Source organism: Ursus arctos, unplaced genomic scaffold (genome assembly GCF_023065955.2).
Source record: "Ursus arctos isolate Adak ecotype North America unplaced genomic scaffold, UrsArc2.0 scaffold_6, whole genome shotgun sequence".
Classification (NCBI taxonomy): domain Eukaryota; kingdom Metazoa; phylum Chordata; class Mammalia; order Carnivora; family Ursidae; genus Ursus; species Ursus arctos.
Genome location: NW_026623078.1, coordinates 26,818,366 through 26,843,143, shown reverse-complemented (window position 1 = coordinate 26,843,143; position 24,778 = coordinate 26,818,366). Strand labels below are relative to the sequence as shown.

The 24,778-nt window shown below is 42.9% G+C and overlaps 1 protein-coding gene across 12 annotated transcripts in view; it reads right to left on the bottom strand.

Annotated features, from left to right (window-relative positions):
* Positions 1 to 24,778, bottom strand: part of SULF1 (sulfatase 1) — a 169,473-nt gene that overhangs the window by 50,422 nt on the left and 94,273 nt on the right. For 11 of the 12 annotated variants that reach the window (XM_048212461.2, XM_057307730.1, XM_048212462.2 and 8 more), the window contains 3 exons: positions 14,971 to 15,210; positions 4,600 to 4,751; positions 2,106 to 2,275 (listed from right to left, as the gene is read on the bottom strand). In XM_048212461.2, coding sequence (XP_048068418.1) covers positions 2,106 to 2,275; positions 4,600 to 4,751; positions 14,971 to 15,210 — 562 coding nt within the window. Of the gene's footprint in view, positions 1 to 2,105; positions 2,276 to 4,599; positions 4,752 to 14,970; positions 15,211 to 24,778 lie in introns of those variants that run through there. The other variant, XM_057307734.1, reaches the window with a different exon arrangement.

Below are 24,778 nucleotides of genomic sequence, written 5' to 3'. Positions count from 1 at the left end.
TATTTGGGGCGTTGCAGGCCATACTGTATCTGTCACAATGACTCTGCTGTTGAATTGTGAAAGCGGCCACAGATAACACATTACAGATGAGTATTTGTTGAATTGTTGTTGTATTTCAATAAAATTTTACTAACAAAAGCTGGCGGCAAGCTGGATTTGGCCTCAGTGTGCCAATCCCTGTCTTTGCTCATTGGTTCCTGATTGCGAGCTCGTGTCTTCCTCATGCCTACATCCCGGCTGCACCGGAGAGCGCCGCTCATAAATACTTGTGGAATCAAACAGAACTTTTACTTGCGGGGCTCAGAGATGCTGCCGTTCAGCTGTCACGAAGGCCCTATCAAGAAGTCTTCAGGTCCCCCTCCTCCCGCGATTGTCTGTGCATGCCACGGAGCTGTCAGAACCTCTTGACCTGCGGCTGATTTTTCCATAGGCTCAGGACCTTGCCTGGAAGCTTCAAAGGCAGGCTGACTTCTAAGGAGCCATAAAACACCGCATTTTGTCAGTCCCTTCTCCTCAAGCTCGGGAAAACACCAGTAAGGGTTGCAGTTGTAGCAAAGCCACCTTAGGCTGAGAATTTGCCCAGGCAACAGGAGAACCGACGCAGAGTGATTTTCTGATTCAAAAGGAAAGAGAAAGGTGGGCCCCAGGGAAGGGGAGAAGACTGCAAAGAACGTTCTCTTTCACTGAACCAGCATGTTGCTAAATCTGTAAGTGATCTGTCATGGAGAGCCCCTCGCCCCTCGTGGGCTCGGCTCATGAATTTAGTTGCATGGCTGTATGTAGGTAGACCTCCAGAAGCTTGTATAGCCATCCACAGCGTTCTTTCCCGAACACAGCGGCTCACCCAGACCACAACCCCCAGGTGCTGGGGCAACCTGCTTTCTTTGTTGACAATAGTTTATGCATTGAAACGCTCCCATCCTTCCATTCTACTGGGCGTGTTCAGCAGGGTATCTGTCCTGCTTTTATGTTTACTGTTAGTTCCTGTCCTCAGTCGGCTCTGACCTCCTTCCTTCTTTCTAAAGCACTCGATATGATAGAGACGACCTGAATACCACTGGCCAAAAGCCATCAGTTTATTAGTTATAAGATAAAAGAATAAGAATATAAGGAAAGGTTCTTCAGGGATATGTAACGACCAGCAACTACAGTGCCTTCGGTATGTCTCTCTTTTCATAAATACATTTACGCTATTTTCCTTCTGTCTGGGATTGTGGCTGGGAGATCAGTGTGGATGAGAAGAGATGATACTTACGCATAAACAGATTAAGAACCAATTTTGGAGGGTTAGTGAGAAGGAAACATGAATTCCTGGGTCCCTATCTGTCTCATGGCCGATCCTTCGGCAGAACACAGAGCCAGCTGCTCTGTAGGGAAGGCTGCATGTGATTGGGAAGGAAGCGAGTCGATAGAGTAAAAAGCAAATTCATGTTCTTGCTGCCAAAGCGTCTGGACTTTTCCACTCTTGGCTAGTGAGAGTTACCGGCATAACAGGGCTCTCTGCCTCAGCCCCCTGCACCATCAGCCCCCTTCCCTGAGCCTCCCCTCCCCTCCTTACCAAGGCTCCTGCCTCTCAGAAAGAAACATCAGGTTATCCTAAAGCCGTGACCTGAGAAGGCCTCTCGGGCAAGCCCGTGCAAGCTACTTTCTGCAACAATCCTAATTGCACAGCTGCGGCAAAGCTGCCCCCGGTATTCACCTAGAAGACAAACCCATGTTGCTACAAGCCGACCAGGGGGCGCCGCTCTGCTGCTACGAGGAGCAGACCATTTGATTGTTATTTTTATGAGATCGTGCTCAGGAATATTATTTAAGACAACCGAAGGGAACGCTTGATACAAATTTCCCCCATTCACCCTATGTGCTTCTCCTCCTTTCCATTTAGCTACTTAACAAAGGTTGGAAATGTGATTCCTAATCACACCTAGACCAGGTCCTTTATGCCAGGCCCCGTGGCCAGCCTGCCCCGTGGCCTCATGGCAGGAGCTGGTGTTCCTGCCTCTGGAGACACAGCGTGGAAGGAGATGGGGTGAGGGAGAGGAGAGAGGTGGGGAGCAAAGGAAAGGCCTGTGTTCAGCAGGTCCCGGAATGACGTTATTACTCACATGTGTTGGGAAGCATTGGGGTACAGTTTTGAAAACTGTGGGGCCGAGTCCTCGGGGCCATGGGGCGCAGCATGGCTGATCACCATCATAATGGGCCTATGGGGATACATTCTCTTAGACATTTTGAAGTAATTAATGCTCTCGTTAGTGATTAAGTCTGTGAAGTAGTCCTGAAACATACATTTGACACAAAACAAAAATTACAAAAGGTGACATTCATCAGATCACATTTGAATACTGCTTTCTTCAGAAGCATCTCACTGAATGAAGGGATAAGGTCTAAAGCAGGAAGGAAGTTGATACTTCCCAAAGCAGCAAAATACCTTCCGTAACAGACAAAATCAGTTGCCAGTTACTTTCTAGGGGGGCTAGCTTGGTAACGTGCAAAAATTTTACTTTAAGTAAGGCACAACTTAGCAATTAGGAAAGAAAAGTCCAGTCCTGTTTGCCCAAGATAATGATCAGATCTGGCAATCCAAACGCTAGAGCCCATGAAACACCGGATACATATTTCATTCTCAGGTTTCATTGATGTAATTCGTTGACAAAAAATTTAATTACTTCAAGGGCAGGAAACACCCACGCCCACTACAAATTCACAGTTGCAGAACACACACACACAAACACGCGTGCACGCACGCACAAACAAAAGGTCTTTTCTTTAAATTAAAAATTCACCTGTGGGAATTACACAATAATTGCTAACGAAAGCCATGGCCAAATTCCGGGTGCACAGGGAAAAGCTGCAATATTTTATCAATTAATTCACTTGAAACACTAAGTATGGGGAGCATTTGATTTCCTGCAGATTATACTGTTAATTGCACAACTAAAATGATACAGCTGCTGGGATTTGAGCCTAACTTGTTAATAAAATGACTTAAGCTGCCGTCCGAGGGACTGATGGAACTCTGTAAGGGGGAAGGAAGAAATGGAATGAAAAGGAACGATGAAAACTTAAATTAAACCACCTGCTTCCTCTAAGCGGGTATCGTTGGCCTGGAGCTCCAGCCCAAAGGTTATTCAGAAAGTGCCCAGACAGCATTCACAGTGTCAGAGGCTCCCAGGCATGACTAATCATATGTAGAGTCAAGGACCAGCACAGCTGCGAGAGCCGTGCCCAAGGGAGGAAATCTGTGTCACATGTCATTGTGAGGACAACTCCACAGGCCCTCACCTTCTTCCATGGGAGTGTCTGTTTCATTCCTTCTCTCACTAAAAAAAAAAAAAGCCATATATTCTTTTTGGACACAGTTGTCTTTGACACTTAATCAGCTGTGATAATGGGCAAGTTACGCTAATTTTAGTCTTTGGAGGGAATCTTGATTACTTTGCTCTCCTTAGGACAACAGGGAAAGAAAGGTTAATAGCTTGAACAAGGAGCATGAAAGCATCCCCACAGATCAAAAATGATAGCGGTGACAATTAGCACACTTTGTAGGACATTGCTCAAATCTGCCTCCAAGGTCCCCACCAGCTCTCGACTTTGATGAGTCTGGAATCCTATTAGCAAAGTTCATGAATTCATTTGCATTCATTGTTTTCTGAAGGGGACGAAAGAGCCAGACTTACACCTTATCTCCTACCAAGTTCCTCGAGCTCAAATCAGGCCACGCGTGAAGGCAGCACTGTGCCAAAATTAAATCAAGTTCCCTCTCTGATTTCTACCAATGGCTCTTTCGTCATGATCTATGCTGGCTAGAGCAGATTGTCAGCTTCTTTTAGATAAGTGAGGAAGAGCTGGGCCTGGCTAGAAGGGACGAGGATATTTCAGGCTAATTAGCAGGCTAAATTCGAAGATATTTTCCCCTTCACTCTTGTCATCTGAAAATTGTTTTATTTTAGGTCGGCAATCACAAAACCTTTGTGAATTTTAAAAAGTCTAATCTGGGATGCATTTGTTAGAGACACAGAGGGACGTGTCGATTTCAGTTTCCATGAACTGATTTGGAAATCCGAGGATTGATGGCCTCAGTGACTTTTGTGGACTCTCGCTGCCGTGGGGCAGGTGTCCTTGTCACACATCAATGCTGGGTCAGGCAGGAGGAAAAGCAAAGAATGTGGTTTCCCGACCTTCGATTATTGTGCTTGTTGCTCTAAACCTGAAGCCACAGACAAAATGCACTTTTATGCCAGTGAAAGGCAAGATGGTATAAGATGAACATTTGATTATGTGGACAAATCCTCTGGGGAGTAGAAAAATAAAAAAAAAAATCACAAGACCGAGTGGAGGCATCTATGATTTTCTTGATGATACTTCATCAAAGGCTGATTGCCTTTCATCCTAATGAGGGAAAAAAGAATCACTATTCAAAGTCAGTGTTCCTTGAAAGTCTTTTTCTTGCCTGGAGTTTAAAATTACCTTAAAATTTCTCATTCTAACATTGTGAGAACATAGAAAGCCAATCTCGTGGATAAGTTAACTCACTGAAAATGGCTTTTCCCCATTATGCACAAAGTAAATTGATGCAGGGTAAAAGTGCCTGAAAATTACCTTTGCATAATCAAATCCATGCTTTTCTTTGATGCCATTGCGACAAACAGTGTAATTATAGAAACGAGAATTCTTGATTAATCCAAGCCATTCTCGCCACCCAGGAGGGATGTAGCTGCCATTATATTCATTGAGGTATTTTCCAAAAAAGGCTGCAAAGGGAAAAAAAGGATTATTTTCTCATATGAAATGATTAATCACAAATAAATGCATAAATGCATAAGCATGAAATTAGGATTTGAAAAAGGGGCAGTAAAACAAAAGTAAACCTTGGTAACAGTGGACGCCAAAATAATAGTGTAATACTCTGATTCTTTGACAAAGAGACACACGTACGTTTTCCTTTTGAATAAATAAGCATAGCACCCACGTACGGGGATTATAGCACAATAAAATCACCATAATGATCACGGGACTCTGGGTGCATCTCTCTCTTGTGGTTCTGCTGGGATGAAAGCAGATGGACCCTTTTGTTCTGCTGATGTAACTGTCAGAGAGGTAGCCAGTGGAAATGTGGAATGCTCTCTCTGCCCAACACTGCGAGGCTGAAAGTTCAGTCTTGGTGAGAAAATAAGTTCTCTAACTTACTATTTGAGAGTTATAAATTATAAAAACACCATAGAAAAGCTTGTCCTTGTGTTTGCATAACCAGAGTACAAATTTTCCAAGTCAAGGAACCATGGTAAACTCCATTTCTAGGGCACATGCTGAGGCGTTTTATGTCACACACATTTTATGGCATCGGTGTTCACGTTATGTGTGTTTTCTGAACGTGTATGTCTGTTGTTGATAATAAAAAATTCTGGTGACACAGAATTACTACATAGATGACAAATTTTCATAGAATCAGAATCTAACAGAAGTACATGGGACACAGACACTCTACTGCTCATTGATGAGGCCCCTGGAGGGACTTCACATTTGTAACGTTGGCATGTCCCGCCCAAGGAAGGCCACGGTGCGACAGCGCTTACCGATCCTTTCAGAGGGAAACTTTGGATTTGGATTTGTTCCTCTGCCAAAGATGATGAGAGGAGAAGGGCAAAGACGGAGAGTAGGGCAGGTTGGGGTTTTGGGAACAAAATGGGTTAGATCTTGAAGTCAAATGCCTTGTAATTATCAGACGGGTAGCCAAAAATGTATTGTCAGCACACTTTTGAGAAAGAGCGTACTATTATTTTCCCTTTTTTTCTTTCTTTTTCTTTCTCTCTTTTCCTTCCTCCCTCCCTCCCTCCCTCCCTCCTTCCTTCCTTCCTTCCTTCCTTCCTTCCTTCCTTCCTTCCTTCCTTCCTTCCTTTTTTTTTTTGATATGTTCACTTACTCTAATCACACTACATACACCATGTTACCACCATGGAATGTAAATTCAGGTTAGACAAGAGAGCTTTGCAAGGACAATAAAGCATTCTGGAGTCTCCCAAAGTTTGTGTGTAATGTCTGACCAGATCACCTTGCTGATAAATCATTAACCACTTCAATTACAGGTAATGTATCAACATTTATGATTCATACAGAGAAAATAAGCAAACTGCATTACATTTAGGAAGTGTTTTTCCTTTACCTTGGCATTAGTACTTAAAAATCCACATTTCTATTTCAAGATGACATTCAAAAATTATTCTGATACCCCAGCAGCATAACTCTAACCCTGCAATTACAGAAAAGCCAAACTGGGATCCATAGTTAAGGTATTCTCATGTTTACATGCATGATGCCGAGATAAATCCTACTTCTAAGCAGCTGTTACCAGTTTCTTAGGTTTGGTTTAAACACACACACATTTTCATTTGTGGGGAAAGTGCAGAATGTTATATCCCGTGCACTGTTCTGACGGGGTTCTTTAAAAACCAACCAGCTCTCAAAACTGCAGGACTCAATCAGCCTGCAAGACAAGGAGGGTACTATTTCTAATAGCTGTAATTTCACCAGGAAGGCAGGCATAAACAAGCACTATTCTGGGTAACCCAGATGTTTGGTCACCCTGGTAGCCATATGCGTAGCCTTCCCCTTAAGTAGGAAGGAGTAGAGAAATTTTTATGTATGTATACACAGGTGTATGTGTGTATATGTGTGTGTCGGGTACACACACACTCACACCTATACACACTTGCACATGTAATACACACGTGCATGCAAGCTTTAGTTTTTCTGATTTTTAAAAGGCTGCCGTCTCTGGTTTTAGAGAGAAACTATGGCTGGCCAGACGCCTTCCCTGTGACAGCCAGCGTGCATCTTCAGTAAGCTGGTTTCACGGGTACACGCCCGAAGAAACATAGTTCCCAGATGATGGCCCTGGGGAGATGAAAACAGATCCCAGAATCAGGCACTTTCCTGGTATCGTTCTCAGAGCACACATTTCTGGATCTCAACCTCGTCCACGGTACATCATTCCTGTGTCTTGATGGGCTAGCTAGCTCGCCCTCATCCTTGATACACAGCTACGGGTAGGATACCTCCAGCTGAATGTTTTCCTCGCTCTTAATACAATCGTCCAGAACGGAATGAATCCTTTTCCCTTCCCAGTTTACTTCTCTCCTCAGATCCTCTCTTCTTCTCCGAGTGTCATAATCATCTTCCTGGTCGACCAGGCTCAGCATTCCAGAGCCTTCCCTGACTCACCTGCTCTTTTGGTACCCTTGCTAAGCAGGCACCACTTCCTGAAGGTTCTACGTGGATAACAGCTCTCGAACCTGCCCCTCTTTCTCCAATTACTCGACGCCCCTCGTGAATGCTCACAGTCTCCTGCCAGCATCCTTAGCCAGCCTCCCGGGTCTTTCCACTCCCAGCGCCACCTTCCTGAAGACCAGCTCTGGTGACGTCACCTCGTTGTCGCAATTGTGGACGGACCCCAAAATTTCACTTGATAGAATCAAATTCCATTTGATAGCATGTCATGCAAGGCCACCTTTGGATCTGGACAAAATCCCTCTTTCCAACCCCAGCCCACATTTCTCCGTTATTTGTCCGTCTCTCCGGAGAATGCATTTTCTCCATTTGCTCTGGTTTTTGCCTCTCGCCTTTGCCTGTGCCATTTGCCTCTTCTCCCCGTCGTGTATCAGGCCAGATCAGGTGCCATGCCAATCCCAGTCTTTGCCCAGTCCCACAGCGATTTGTCTCTGTGGCTCAAATGCCATCTTCCCTTCCTTCCTTGTGCTATAGTCATGCTCATATGTAAGGTAATCCCCCTTAGCCTGTGAGGCTCTGAGGGCAAACGTTACCTTTGTCTCATCTCTGTACTCCCCCTGCTCCCCATCCTTGTACAGAGCATAGGGGCTTCATAGTTTTTGTTTCTTGCACTGGGGTTCATGGACCTCCATGTATTCTGGGGATTCTAAAAGTTCTAGACGGATGTTTTCGCTGGGATTATTAAGGGGCTGAAGTTGCTATTTCTGATGAGATTTATTTTCTTCAAAGAATTAACTCAAGTCTGAGACACATAGCAATGTTTATTTGTTGAATGAATGTTATATGTTGAGTCTGCAAATGACTAAATCAGCCAAGTGGTCAGTTGGCCAAACGCCCGCTGCTTGATTATCCTGCCGGGGCCCCAGAGCAGATTGATGGGTGTGAGACAAAGCGTCAGAGGATCTCAGGTCAGACAGGACTTGGGATTTCCCTCTGAGCTGACGAGGTGCAGTAGGAATTCTAACGAGGGGTGCTCGTCTTCAGAGACCAACCACCTTTTCGCAGAGAACCACAGGATGATTTTCCTTTCTGACCAAAGGCCATAGGACTTCGAGTCAGAGGCAGCAGATGAGGGCCACCCCTCGTCAACGTGACTTCAGAAGGGGACTATTTTCGGGAACTTCTCACTTACTACCCTCAGGCTCGGCTCTTTCCTCCGGCCTGCTCCTCATCCCCAGGGTTTGTTTTTTTCCCACTTTTCTCTCCTTTCATCTTAAAAGAAGTAGAAGAGTACAGTGGTTTGGAATGTAGACCCCGGAGCCGGCCTGCCTGGGTTTAAATCCTTTGTTAGCGGTGCGTCCAGGACAAGTCACCTGGCCTCTCTCTGCCTCCAGTTCTCCATCTGTAAAGCCGTGAGGATGACCATAAGAACAGTGGTAGGGTTGTTGTGAGAATCCAATGGATTAAAACGTACGTAAAGCGCTTCAAACAGCACCTGGCACCCACCAAGGGCTTATTAAGTGCGCGGCTGCTTGTATTGTTATCAGCAGCGCCGTGGCCATCACCCTCCCAACGCTGGGTCCTGATTTGAAGTACTGGACCGTTCTGCACTACGAGGACATCTTGTCTGAGTTCTGCACTCTGCATTTGAAAACATTTCTTGAGAGGTTACCTCTTTCTCCTCCCTAGTCAGACTCCTTTTGTGGCAACCCGTTCCCATTTGGCTTACATTTTCCTGCGTAATTAGTTTTTAGATTTTTTCCCCTGCTACGTTCAGTTTTGTTCTCTGTTTTTTTTCCTCTGGGGGCAGCCATGACAGGTCATTCCTGCCCTTCCCTCACCGTTGTCCTTGTTTGGTTGGTTAGTGCTGCTTTCTATCCATTGCCATGGCTGTCACCCCTCCCTTAATCCTCCCCTTATAAACTGTTCCTTCAAATCTCTTAATAGTCCTTGTTACTGGCTTCAGGTTTTCGGTGTCTTTGCACTAATGGAGTGTAAAATATGTACTCAGGATTCCAGATGTGCCCTCACCCATCACGCTCGTTCCAAGAGACCAGGACCTCATGCGTCACCACACGGCACCCCCGGTGCTACTGGCTTCAAGTTACTCTGGCCTTTCTTGTTGCCTCGTAACATTGAGACTCATTTGTAATCACCCCCGGCCTCTTTCAACATTATGCTTCCTGGCAGCGCTCTGCAATTGATTATCTGGGCTTCTAATTATTTTCCTCCAGATGTATTAAATCTCTTTGTCCCTCCCTAAGGTGAATTTCGTTTTCTTGCCCATAACGCCATTCTATTATGTGTAGTATGACGTTTTTCTTATCCTTTGGCATTGGCAATTCAATCAATTTACTACTACAGGAATATATCTCGAACACACCATCTACCTGTCTCTCTGTGTCATTCTCTTCTCTGAGACACCATTAAACACTTGCCTTCACGGCTGTTTAAGAAGGTGGTAGAGGGGTCAGGTGACAGGGAGAAAGATCAGAGAGACCTGATCATAATTTCTGTTGACTTTCGGCCATGCTACTTCTGTCCAGGACTATCTGTTACATAATACTTTAAAATTCTCCCTTCAACTCTTTTGAAGCAAAGGCCTTTCAGTCAGCAATAGGAGCTATACAAAAGATCTCTGATGCTGTGGAGAAGTTAAATTTTATTTAATGTGGCAAATGATACGCTAATTAAGCTTTTACTCCATGTCATTGATAGACTTGGGGTCACAGGATTTTACTGGTAGTAACTAGCAAACTAACAATATACATAATTTTGAACCAAGTTAAAACTATAATTCCCCAACTAGACTGTAAGTCTAATGAAGACAGGCATCTTACTTTATATCTCTTCATATCCCAGCATTTAGTCTAATTCCAGGCATGTGTAGTTCAACAAATGTATGCTATACCTCATGTGACTATCTAAAATCTGTAAGACTATGGTCTTCATTAAAATAAGAATATTAGTGTATCTTACTTTAAGTCAACTCTACATTTTAGAAAAATCCCATGTTGGAGGATAATATATATATATCTATATTTGCTGTAAGTAACATAAATACAATTTGTAAAATAAAAAGACATGAAATCAGAAAATTGATTCCTTTGTCCAAATTATTTTGGTATAAAAGAATGTTTTACAAAAGAATTTACTGCAGCTCTCCATTAAATATTGCCCCTTCTGACCATATGATATGAAGTAAAATGAGTATGACTAAAATTTAATTCACATGCGATTTTATGTATCATGTGTTCTGATTCTAATTTGAACACGATAATCTTTAAATGAATCAATATAGAAATTATAGGGATTGTAATAAAATTACAGTATAATTTTGGACAGGAAAGAAACTCAAGGAATCATTCTAGTTTAATCTCTGCGTTACAAATACGAGTTGAAAAACTAGCCTATGCAAGTTCTCCAAACAAATTAAAGGCAGAGATGGGACGTGGCTGCAGCTGTCCTCAGTCTCGATTCAGGGATTTTTTTGACATGTGATGCTATCTCTCAAACGTGGATTTACCTTAAAACTTAGGCCAGGTTTTACATTCAAGTCTATATTCTCACAAGAAATTCACACTAATTTTTTTTTTTTGAGCAGATAGTCAGGCAGGATATTCATTTTTATGATAGATAATCCAATATCATTCCCACTTCACTTGTCAGAACATAAAATGCAATAGACATGTTGCTGTATTTTCCCCGTTTGAACATTTAAGCTGTTGGAGAGTCATATTTTCCATGAGTAAAGTTAGAAAAAATTCAGGCTATAGCCAGTCCAAAAATAAGCCTCAGTTCTGAGAAAGAAAAATCATGTCATACGATGGTAAACATAATATTGGATCAATTCAGTTCATTGAAATCCACGTATTCTGGATGCCTCCCAAAATCAGCCTCTTAGTAATTTGTCTTCTCGGAGTTATTCTTCATGAAACTGATTATTGCGTTGTGCTTTTCTCTAGATGAGTATTTATGTATGACATATATTTCAGTTTCTTGCATTATTTTTCTTATGTTCTCAGCTAAGCATTCCAAATAATGTATTCATTATTAGAAAAACAATAAAATATTTGTATATTGACCTTTCCCCCTCTCGTGTAGTGGTTTATAAATAATTATGCTGGTTTAATACCTCTTCGCTAATTGTCTTAACTTCTGAAAATACCTGTCATCCTGATGTGCTTATTTGTGTATTTTCAAATGGGTCTCTGTCCCTGGTTAGATCAATAAACTATTGTCACAAAGGCGTCTTTGCCTCCTAACTGCCTGAGACCTTCAGTATTTCCCCATCAAAGATAAATTTACATTGTACAGCTCTCCATCACTGCCATGCCCGTCTTCTGGTTTGTACTCTTGTCTGATTCACTAAGGAGCACATCAACATTTATTTTCTTCTGCGCAGATCATCCTCCTTCTATTTCTAACTATTCAGAAAAGTCCTTGTTTCCTTTAAAGAATTCCTTTTCCTCGGTACGATGACTCACTGCAAATTCAATTATTACCTAAGTGTCTAGACCCATGGGCAGAAAGAAGGTTGGCCTCGGAATCAGGCTTAGTTTCCAGAAGCACGTCTTCTATCCCCGGAGAAGACAACTGACTGAAGCAGGCAGCCGAGCTGCACAAAGAGCCTGACAGTTGTCATCAGGCAGCCTTGTGGAGCACAGCGTCATTCGAAACCTGACCCGTACAGGTAGGGCAGTGCACTGGCAAGAACCCCGAGGCCCAATGTCCTGACACCTGCTCTCCGCATCGGAACATCTGATGTGTCACTTTTGATCCTGGCGTAAATGTGCTCACCTGAAAATAAGGGACTTGAACTAAATTCTCTCTGTTTTATCCAAGCTCTTATATCCATTGTAGGGTAGATACAGCACAGTCTAATTGAACCAAGTACCAGGATACACTATGCTTCTTAGAAGCAACCCATTTATGTCTATCCTGGTGACCCAGTAAACTTTGCAATGGATGGCGTTCCGATTTTTGCTTTTGCCAATAGGAAGCTTAGTTCCACACAAGCACCCCATCTCCACAACTCCATGGTGTGCACTTTGTACATCAAGCTTTGCCTTGACTTTTACGGTACGACTCTTCATTTCCATTTACCAGGGTCCTTACCGTGCTGTACCCTGTTATGTTTTATGTGTCTCTGAAGGCACTCTGGGATGAGGCGGGACAGAGACGTATGTGACGAAACAAGATGATGGAAAAAGGAGAGAGTCTGGAGTCCAATGTGTGGATCCATCCTACCACTGGTTAGCCTCGGACCTGAGACAACTCCCCTGAGTCTCTGTTTCGTCTTTGGTAACACAGGCAAATCCTTTCTTTCAAGGTTGCCGGAAGAATTAAGTGAGACAATTTAGCTAACGTGCTCGCTGCGATAGGTAAGCAACAGATACTAATTTCTGTCTTTTCCCTCTTTCTTTTTTCTCCCTAGTTTTATTGTGGTATTACTGACAATCAAAAATTGTAATATATTTGGGGCGCCTGGGTGGCTCAGTTTGTTAAGCGACCGACTCTTGGTTTCGGCTCAGGTCATGATCTCAGGGTCACAGGATCAAGCCCTGGGTCGAGCGCTAGCTCAGTTTGTTAAGCGACCGACTCTTGGTTTCGGCTCAGGTCATGATCTCAGGGTCACAGGATCAAGCCCTGGGGAGTCTACTTGTCCCTCTCTCTCCCCCCATTTGCGCGTGCTCTCTTTCTGTCACTCTCAAATAAATAAATAAAATCTTAAACAAAATTGTAATATATTTAAGGTGTACAACCTGATGGCCCGAAATACATAAACATTGTGAAATATTCACCACCATCAAGCCAACCAATATATCCATCACCTCATACCTCTACTATGTTCCTTTTTTTTTTTTTTTTCTTTTTCTTTTATGGTGACAACAGCAAAGATCTACCCTCTTAGCAAATTTCAAGTGCACAATACGATATTGTCAACTAGGGTCACATTGCTGTACACGATTTCTTCAGAACTCATTCATCTTCTTGCTTTTTCTTGACTTGCCCTGAAACAAATTAGCAAAACCTAGTGGACCGCTCTAGTCTTGGCAGGATTCTCTGTGTCACCCTGCGTCTCTATTTCTTATGACAGACATCATCCATATCACTCTGGATATGGGGAGAGTACCGACCTTTCAAGCTCTATATCTGCTACTAGGTTTTAAATTATAGGGAGCCTGGGAATCGAAAGGCATCGATTTCACATGATGCTTCTTGTGAACAAAACATAATGTGGTGGTTAAAATCAGGAACCAGGCATTAGGGGAACATTTCTGATTTTGCTTCTGAGCTGGTCACACAATATTTGAAATCCCCACCTTAGTTATAAAACAGAGCCAAGTACATTTGCTGTCTCCAAACCCTACAGGGATGGTTGATGGATTTGTGAAGTGCCTTAGAGCTCTCAGATGAAAGGTGCCATAAATTTAAATCACTTACGTGAGAAAACACACTTAGGATAAGGCACTCTGAGTAACCCAGTTTCTTTCCAAAGCATAAGCAAACACCCTTGAGAGTAATGGGAGGAGCTGCCCTTCTGAATGGAGATCTTGAGATGCTTGCGAATGACAATACTATCATAGTCAAAATCAATGTTTTTATCCATAAATAACAAGTATTAAGTGCCCACAGAATGCTCTGCAAAGAAGCAAATGGCCTCATATTTTTCAAGTCCAGTGGGAAAGATTCATTTCATTTTCTAAAGGTATTTAAGAGAATACATTTGTCGGAAACCCTTTACTTTTAAATCTTCAGAACAGAGAATCTGCAGACCTAAAAATCATTTCCAACGAGCTTTAATGATGATATCTTTAAATCTTATAAGTCTAGGTGGCTCTGAAAAAACCTGTTTTTGCTCTGCAGCTCTTCTATAAACATCCTTGTTGCCTTTCATGAAGAAGCGTTCAGAAAACCCAAGGAGAGCATTGACGTGCTGAGAATTCTCTAGGCCTTTATTCAAAGGCTTTGGGGGCTAACCTTATCAGAAGGAGCCTTGCTTCTTTCTTAGAAAGACTGGCATGACATTTATGACTTCTCTTGAAAGAGAACCCCAATTTTCAAAAGACCAACTAACCAGAAACCTCTTCTTGCCCTACGTAGGATTGGGGATGCCTTCCCTTCTTGCAAGATGGGCGTGACCATCTGGGACGTAAAAATAACTACAACCTGAGCTGAAGAAACTCCGAATTCTATCAATTAGGAATGAATGAGTAAATGAATCAATAAGGTACACCCCACTGGTTTCTTCATTCGGTTATTTATTAATTCAAAAAATCATTTTGATCACCTATTGTGTCCCAGACCTTGGAGTAGATGCTAAGCAGCTCCAAAACATTTGATGATTTCTCATGGCAACAGTCAGCAGGAATTTACCGACACCTAAGACAAGCCTCAAGCTGTACCCAGGATCCCCTGAGATCTGGGAGGTTGAGGTTGGCAAGTAAATGGGGGTGAAACCTCTTCTTTTGTGGATCCTCTTAGAAAAATTCCAATCATTGGGTGCTCTGATGAATATAGCATTTTCATAATGTGCCCATTGAGAATCACTTTTTTCTAAGGGATCTCGCATGGGTACGTTCTTCAGCGTAGAAAAGGATGGGATGGGGAGGATACTGATAGAGAAGAGAAAAGCCTCCATTACTTCCATTTATTGGAACTTTATGTATTTCATTACACAGGCATTTTCCTGTTTCTAAGAAGGACCACCAGAGGTTCATTGGCTATCGAGCCCACCTTTACCTGTTCTGTAGCCAGTGTTGTTAAGATATACAGCAAAAGTCCGAGGTTCGTGCATCGCCTGCCACGAAGGTGAGGAGCAGTTCTCATTGTTGGTGTAGACGTTGTGGTTGTGCACATACTTCCCGGTGAGCATGGAGGACCGGGAGGGGCAGCACATGGGGGTGGTCACGAAAGCGTTGGTGAAGGTGGCCCCCCCGTGCTCCATAATCTTTCTTGTTTTGTTCATGACTTGCAGGGACCCTGGAAGGCACAATTCCAGCATTGTTTAGCAGAGAGCCCCACACCACGAACGCCCATTTATGTCATGTCACTCAGTGACTCTGTTCCCCTGATTTATTAATTTCCCTCCATCGGCTGGAAGGAGTCGATAATTTGACAGCTCTCATTTCCAGAACAAAATTAAACATTTGGGATCCTACCATCTCAAGCACTTTGCAGAATAATAAAACACATTTCAGCTTCTCCTCTCCTTACAAAGAAAAAAAAAATGCAGGCTAATCTGATAATTAAAGCTAGAATTTTAGATATGGAGCAAATTCAAAGGCCAGCAGCCTTTTGAAGATTACCAGGGAACAAGAGCCCGTTACACAGGGCATCAAAACCCCAACCCACCGCGTATGCACAGTGCGTGTGACAGTGCAGAGGTTACTAGTTACAGTGTTTTCATCATAGGAAACGAAAGAGGAAAACCATTTTTTTCCTGCTAAGTAAAAGTCCCTCCAAAATGCCTGTCTTTAATTTAAAAAACAAACAAACAAACAAAAAAAAAACAAAAAAAAAACTTCATTGTAACTTGATATCCTCTAGCAAAGTCACCAAACACCTGCCAGTTTTTCTATCAGGATAGCTCTGCCAGTTTATATTTTTACCTGTTTACATGTAATATTAAAAGATAGATTGTTTGCTTCTGAAAGAGCAATGATTCTATTGCACTCAAAAGCATTTGCATAGAGTAAAATATCCCATTTTGACCGCAAAGGATGAAATTGTAACATAAGATTGCCGAGGAAGAAAAAAACGACTTCGATTACTCTATCCAGCCAAACACTGCTGCTGAAACACAGCCAAATACTGTAGAAAAAAAGCACAGGCTAGAATTCAATAGTCTTTTCAGGACTTGTCAAGAAATGCACTACAGAGCACCACAGCCAAGCCCATTGCATTTGAATCCTGGAGCCTCACATTTCCAACAGGTCCCACTTCTTCCAAAGAAAGGGAAAAAGTCTGTGTAGTTTTCCAGCAAGGAAGGAAATCGTAATGCAAACCAGGCAAGCATTCAGAGCAGAAGAGAAGTGTGCAATGGTCCAAAAAGCCACAGCTAGCCTGATTTCTTCACGTATTAGCTCTTACTGTTCACATGAAACATAAGAAAACAGGAGGAAGGGTTCTAATTGGGTCTCATTAGAGCTCCCGAAAATAGGCTTCGGTTAGGAGGATTCCTAACTGCTTTTTCTCCTCTGGTTGTCTTCGGGGGATCAAGCAACCTTTTTGTAATTGGAATAACGTGGAGTGAGAGCCCACTTCATGCTGAACATTCTACCAACCTCGGCACTCCGGGCTGCTCCCCAAGTGTAGCATTAACAAAAGAAACGGCAAATTCTCTGCTGCCTTCGTCTTCAGCCATAAACTATCAAGATGAGAACCGACATATAGGAATCACTTGGGGATAAGAGTGTGGAGATAGTAGTAGCGGGACAAATAAGGTTGGAGAGGACCGAAGGGGATGTTTGGTGAGAGTTCTGAGACAAGAGACCGGGACAAATGGAAGGAGAATAGGAAGAAAAACACAGGACGGGCGAAGTGTGTTCATGGCAACATGGGGAGGACGGTGTGTGTGCTCTGGAGGTGGGAGGAAGGTGAGGGAGGAGTGCATCACGTTGATCCCCTAGGATGAAAAATCGTACGGGAATTCTCTTGGTGAAACGTAGGAGGTAGAGTTAATGAATGGTCTGGTGGCTGCGCAGAGCTATTTGGATTTCATGGACCAGCCAGAATAAAGGCAGAACAGGGTCTCTGTCAAAGGCACGAATGACGTGATAGGGAAAATGTCTTTGAGGGATGTTGCTGTGGCAATGGGCGATGGAGGTACGTGCACTGAGGAGAAAATAGGCTGGTCCATCCAGGCTCCAGCTGAGAGGTCGCTGAAGTCATCAAGCCATGAGGTGATACGAACTTGAACTGGATCGTGCCTCTAAAATGGAGGCCGCCTCAAAGAAACAGATTCAAGAGATGCTGTCACGCATCGGGAGGTAACGAGTTGAATGATACCTCAACATTTCCAGCACAGGAAGAAAACTGGAAACGTAATGGTTTCACTGTTGCTCAAGCAGTAACTAAAAAAACAGATGCTTGTAGAAGATCAAGGAAGTCCATTTCAGAAATGTGTTTTATATTTACTGATCAGATGGGGGAAATGTCCCGGAATGGAGATAAATAGATGGACAGGAGAGAGCAAAAGGCAGATGTTCGCGTCTATTCACTTTTTCCTCTCTCCTCTTTACATCTCTGTGGTGCTTACTTAGTGCAGTATCTTGAATTTTGGGAAAACTCAGCAAACACTACTGATAGATTTTCATTGTCTACTATGCTCTTTATTACAAAGAATGGGCTACCACTTTCCTTCACGAGCCTTAGCTGAACTCATATTTAAAAAAAGCACTGTTTCCATCCTTCAACATCCTGAATCACCTGCAATCTCTTGTTTACAGACTCATTCAGACTGCAAATACAAGATGGTAGGTGGAAATCAGATCCAAGGTCAAATAATATACAAACTGGTACTAAAACTTAGCCCAATTCATAATCCGGACTTGCCCCGGCAAGGGCTCCCTTCCCATTCTAAATGTCACTCTTTTAATGAACTAAGCAGATTATGTTGAGGTCCTAAACAATCTGTCCACATTCCAAGCAGTCCCCAAGTCAAAGGGATTGATGAGGACATTTGGTCCCTGGAGTCGCCGTGACCACTGCAGCCCCACCATTAGGATTCGTGAAAGTGGTTGTCTGGCCTGAAGTTTCTCAATAAAGAGAAGATTCTGAGACAACGTTCTTCCAACCTTAAATATCACTTGGAGAGCATGTTAGATCAGAATTCTGGGCCCGCCCTGAGATGCTGATTTCAGAAGACTTGGGGAGGCACCGGAGAATTTGTGCTTCTAACAAGCTCCCTGGTGAGGCCGCTGCTCCCTGTGCCTGGACCACACTCGTGCTCACAGAAGTATTCCAGGTTGCCCCCAGAAGCAGGGAAGCCTGGAGCTGGGAGAGACTTTAGCAGTGCCCCTAAGTGGCTCAGCCCACTCCCGAGGCTGGATGGTACTGCAGACCGGAATCGGAAACATCCACGTCATGCTTACTGTCTGCCAGGTTCTCTGCTGAGTGCCTCACACCCATCAGCTCATTTAGTCCTGACCATAAGCCTTCGTAGCAGGTGCTCTTATCTATTTTTCCCACATAAATATCAAGATGATAAAACTGAGGGGCAGAAGGGCTAAATAACATTCTGAGGGCCACACATACCCTAGCTAGCAAAGCCTGGAAGGCAATCGACTCCAGAGACTGTGCTCTTAAGCTCCATCCAGGCTGAGTACCAGCTGTGACATTGATGTTTTCAAGACTGAGAAACAGAAAAGGTATCTGGTCATAGTCAAGGTATGTCTCACTTTCTGCAGTCTGATCTTTCGCTTCATCTAGCCTCTTAGAGGAAACGCTGACACACACGAACGCCTGCCTCCCGCCCACCCTCCCGACAAGGCCCGAAGTGATCTCAGGCGCTCAGGCCCAGGGAGGGCTGAGAGGGCTGCAGATGGGTCTGTCTTCACAGCTGGTGTGAAATGCTGCCTCTGATCTTGGTGGGTCCTCCGTGGACGATGGAGCGCAGGAACCCTACCTCTTCACTCAGAGTTAGTATGCCGCAGGGAGGAAAGCACGAAGCACCCTCTTTTCTGTGGCTGTGCGATGCTTACTGTCGGGCAGTAACACCAGCTCGCAGTATCTCCCTCACCACTGAGCCTGCACTACTGACTTTTCCTTGGGAAACGGTCCCAAAAGCGAGTCTGGAATGAAACTCATCATTCTGCACTTAACAGCTGTTGAGATGAATGAACGGGCCGATGTCCTGCCTCGCTGTTGGAAGAGCTCAGTGCTGTTTTAAGCTGCAATGGCTCACCTCTCTGAGTTTCAGCCCTCCGGTGCCTAAAATGCCAATCGTGCTGATTCTCAGTTAAGAACAGTTCTTTCATAGGAATGAGAAGAAGCTTAAGGCCGAAGACTGAACAAGATTCACAAGGCAGGCTTAGGAGGGTAAGAAGGAGACGATAAAGAGCCCTGAGCCTGAACTGGTGGGAAAGCATCTGGATGTGGCCATAGGTCAGCTTGAGCAAGTCACCTACTCCTTTTGGTCTGAATGTCTCATCTGTAAAATGGAGCTAAGAGTCGTTCCCCAACTAGATCTCAGGGTTGTTGCGGAGCAGACGGCATGGCGCTCGCTGTTAGAGCGCTTCACGCAAGCAGTGCTGTCAGTGGGGCTGGGGTTTCACTGTGCACTCCCCTCCACCCGCCACGGCAATTTTCTCCTGCCCTTTTCATCCCTCTGTCTATAATCTACAACTGAATTCCAAAAGCGGGGATCAGAGTAAACAGGTTGCCATAGACTGAATATTCACGTCCCCCACAAAATGCAGATGTGGAACCCTAACGGCCAGGAGCACGGTATTAGGAGGCGGGGCCTCTGGGAGGTGATTAGATGATCAACGTGGGGCCCTCATGAACGGGATGAACGCCCTTACATAAGAGACCCCACTAGGCTTCCTTGCCCCTTCTGCCATGTGGGGACACATAAGAAGACAGCCGTCTGCAAGCCAGGAAGTCGGCTCGCACCAGACACTGAATCTACCGGCACTGTGATCTTGGACTTCTCAGCCTTCAGAGCTGTGAGACGTAGACGGCTGGTGTTTATAAGCCACTAAACCACCCAGTCTATGGTATTTTGTGATCGTCTGTTCGGGTCAGCGATCATTTCTATGCTTTAGGACTTAAAATGTTAATGCTGGCACGTAGTTAAAAATATCAGTTCTCTCCCACTCCACACACACTGTCCCCCTACCTCGCCTTGCTCAAGAAGCCTGACTTCATTATCATTTAAAATTGTCCTTGGAGGTGGAAGCCTGACAAGGTTGCTATGAAGTGACTGTCACTGGGTTCAGTAGCTGCTGTGGGGCACTGCTGACTGGCCTGGCTTGAGGACAGAGAAGGTCCAGGCCGCAGCTGAGTCCCAGGTCTGCCAAGAAAAGCTGTCCCGGCGCCAGAGGTCCAGGTGGGGACTGGGGATGTCTGCATTGCTCCCGCCGGGCTGGGGGTGTTGTAACAGCAATCGGCTGTAGACGAGGCTACTGCTAGCTCAGCAGTGACTGGGAGGGGAGGAATGGCACTCTTCGGGAATCCTGCACCATCTACCATGTTTGAAATTTCAGTGGAATTTTTAAAAAAAAAATCAAGGCTCCAGGAACAGTACTTTGGATGGAGTATGGGATAGGTTACTGGGACTGGATGGGACCAGGGCCAGGAATTTAAATCGTTCTACACACTCCAACTCATTTATTCTCACATCATCTGTGTGAAAAAGGTCAGTGGAGAGAAAATGTCCAACTTCTCTGAATGACTTTTCCAAAATTACACAGAGAGCTTGAATTACTTCATTTACATGTCAAACTTCACAACAAAACTTTATCTTTCTTGATTCAAGTGTCTTAGCGTCTGATTATTCTATGTTTTGTACTATCAAACATTAAAGTTTTCATCGAGCCTGTATATCATTGTCTGGAAAAACTCACAAGACCAGAAATGCAATAATAAATATTGCCATCGTCATCCCGTAAGGAAACTCCAGGCACGTGGGATCCCAACACACCTGGCTTCCTAGAGTGACACACCTCCTTGCGGACCGCATTGGTTCGTGCTTTGATGAACGATAACGACAAGCCAGCACAACTCTTATTCATTGTGCAAGGCTCTTTCTAGACGGCATCATTTTATGATGAGCTACTGTTAACACTTTAAATATATAAATGGTTTGTACTAAATACATCTATATTCTATTGCTATTTTCTCACACCAACAGTTAATTTTATAGTAAAGTATGAAACCCTAAACAGTGATATTTTCGTATTAAAAATGGATATATTGATCGATGGAATATTTTGATTCTGAAAGTATAAGAAAAAAATAGCATGATAAAAGAGTATACCTTTTTCTACCAAAACCATGGGATGGGTGGAAAAGAAACCCAGACATTTCAGCAAAAACTGAAGGGAAGAAACAGGATTGGGGAAGAAGGGACCAAGAAGCAGATAAATCCATCTGGAATGTCTCCAGGTCACTGTGACTCATTACTTTTTTTTCCCCCCAAAGAGCAAAAGGCCATTAAAAGCAAAGACTGGTTTCTTGGGGGAAATGGACTGAAGATGTTTACAGGCTTGGATAGAGAGGTCAAGTGAAGGCAGCCAGGTGTAAGAAAAATCAGGAAGCTTTCCTCTTTTCCATTTTTCACATTTGGTAGAGATGCGTGTGTAGATCGCTTTCCCCGACCATGAGAAAAAGAGCAGTATGGGCATGATGGTAAATGGCTCCTTGGCCGAAACATTGGGGAGCATTGGAGAGTGGTGGGGACCATGATGACCTGAGGACATGCTCCACCTAGTGGGGTAACTTTGACTTCAAAGCATCTACCTGGTTGCTGTCTCATGGGAATGCAAGCTCTCATGCTTCTGGATTTTCAAGAAAAGTCAGAATCTGGATTTTTTTTTTAACATGAAATCATCTGATTTTAAAATGTCTTAATTTTAAAAAAGTACACTGGTCAAGCAAAAACACACCTGTGGGCTAGCTCGGGCCTACAGAGCCCAATTGTGACTTCTGATTTAAAGAAACAAAGTATTTCCATGTATTGATGGTTTCTTAATTCCACGTATGATCTATAGAAGCAATGGGCCAGCATTACTGAGACGTTACCATCAGCCCAGTTTCCTAAGAATTTAACAAATGCCACATTGAGTCAGATCAGCTCCACAGTTAGTTTGTCAGGGTGGCACCAAGGGACCCTTTGGGAAAGATTTAGAGCTTAATTTCTTTGACTCTAGGCTCAGAAAGTTTGGGGAGTTCCACAAACATTTTTGATTTTGTTCTTTTTGATTTATAAAATACCGTCAGTGCAGGATAATACTAGAATAACATGTCTCCTAGCTTTAATATTTTTATTTTTTACTTTTTTTCTCTTTAAAAAGGTTTACTTTTTACTGGATCTTTCTCCTTTTTTTCCTTTTTAAAAATTTAGTTAAATTAAATTAATTAGCATATAATGTATTATTGGTTTCAGATGTAGAAGTCAGTGATTCATCAGTTTCATATATAATACCCAGTGCTCATTACATCCATGCCCTCCTTAATGTCCACCCCCAGTTACCCCATCTCCCCACCCCCCTCCCCTCCAGCAACCCTCAGTTTGTTTCCTATGGTTAGGAGTCTCTTATGGTTTGTCTCCCTCTCTGATTTTGTCTTGTTTTATTTTTCCCCTCTCTTCCCCTACGATCCTCTGTTTTGTTTCTTAAATTCCACATGAGTAAGATCATTTGATAATTGTCTTCCTCTGGTTGACATTTCTTTTAGCATAATACCCTCTAGTTTCATCCACGTCATTGCAAATGGTAAGATTTCATGTTTTTATGGCTAAGTAGTATTCCATTGTTTGTGGTGTATCTATCTATCTAGATAGATAGATAGATATCCCACATACTAGATCAAATCAGGTCTCAACCAGTACCAAAAGATTGGGATCATTCCCTACATATTTTCAGACCACAATGCTTTGAAACTGGAACTCAATCACAAGAGGAAATTTGGAAAGAACTCAAATACATGGAGGCTAAAGAGCATCCTACTGAAGAATGAATGGGTCAACCAGGAAATTAAAGAAGAATTTAAAAAATTCATGGAAACAAATGAAAATGAAAACACAACTGTTCAAAACCTTTGGGATGCAACAGAGGCGGTCCTAGCTTTAATACTTTTAAATGTTAAGCTTTTAAAAAAAGTTTAATATTTGATGATAATTGCTTCAGATGTTGTTTTCAAATTTTAAGGCAAAATGTGGAAATATCATTGATATTCTTGGTTACTGCTCCTTCTCCAGAGGAAACCATTGTTCCAGACTTCATGCTGATCATGTCCATATGTGTTTTTCTAGCTTAAAAGAAAGTGTAAATCTTCTACCTAGTAATATAGTCTAAAAACCTGAGCCACTTACAGGTACAGACACGACCTAAGCTGCTTCCGAAGTCGTGCAGAAAGTAAACCCAGAAGTAAGGGGACCAGTGGTGAAGGCATTTCATCTTTCCACAGACGAGCTTTTCTCCCGGGATAATGATCTTTGTCCTACTCACCCAACTTGGGTGGGATGAAAACAAGCGTAATAATGAGAACGAGTGTTCTTTGGAAAAAGATAACACGCAAGGTTCTAGCACTTTCGTTAATAAATTCCTTATGTGTCTTACTCTCTTCACAAAGTGCTAGTTTATTTTATTTGTTCTCAGACAAAGTTGAGGGAGTCGTCCCCATTCCTATTGAGTCAGAGCTTTCTTTCTGAGCTTGATTTCAGAAACTCCCACTACGACCCTTCTCAGCCTTTGTCTTCCCAGACAAAGAAGTAGAATAGTTTTCTTCTTTCCCCGAAAGAAAAGCATTCTATTACAATTTTCGTCATTGTTCTTCTAAGCCTTTTCTAAGTCTGTTATATCTTTCTGGAGGTACAGTAGCCAAAATTGCCTGCAGCATTACAGGTGCAAATAGTTTTGTGATTCTATTCTATTTAAGCATTCGGCAAGCACAATTACACAGAAGTAAAAAAACAAAACAAAAACAAAAACAACCCCAAAACAAAAACAAAGCAAAACCCAACCATATTAAAACCACAATGAGATACCACCTCATACCCATTAGGGTGGGTATTATAAAAACAAAAACAAAAACAAAAACAAAACGCCAGAAAATAACACGTGTTGGCAAGGATGTGGAGAAATTGGAACCCTTGTACACTGTTGGTGGGAATGTAAAATGGTGCAGTTGTTGGAAAACAGGATGGAGGATCCTCAAAAAATTAAAAATAGAATCATCAAATGATCCAGCAAATCCATTTCTGGGTATTTATTCCAAAGCATTGAAAGCAGGGTCTTAAGGAAGTATTTAAATACCTATGGTCATAGTAGCATTATTTACAATAATCAAAAAATGGAAGCAACCCAAACTTCTATTAACAGATGAATGGAGAAACAAAATGTGGTATATATATATATATATATATATATATATATATATATATATATACAATGAATATTCTTCCTCTTCAAAAGGAAGGAAATTCTGATACATGCTACAGTGTGGGTGAGCCTTGAGGAAGGGTATTAGGCTAAGTGAAACAAATCAGTCACAAGAAGACAAACCCTTCGTTTTTGTCATAAGTGGTATAATTCCACTTATATGATGTATGTGTAACAGTCAAATTCGACGAGGCAGTAGAATGGTGGTTACCAGGGGCTGGGGGTGTGGAGAGTTACTGTTTAATGGGTACAGAGTTTTAATTTAGTAAGATGAAAAGTTCTGGAGAACAGTTGCATAACAATGTGAATATACTTAATACTATGACCTACACACTTAAAAATGGTTTAAAGATGGTAAAAATATAGAAATAAAAAAACAACTAAAGTCTAGAGCAGTTCGGTTCAAGAAGGATTATGAGAACATTACAGAAGGCTAGGTAGAC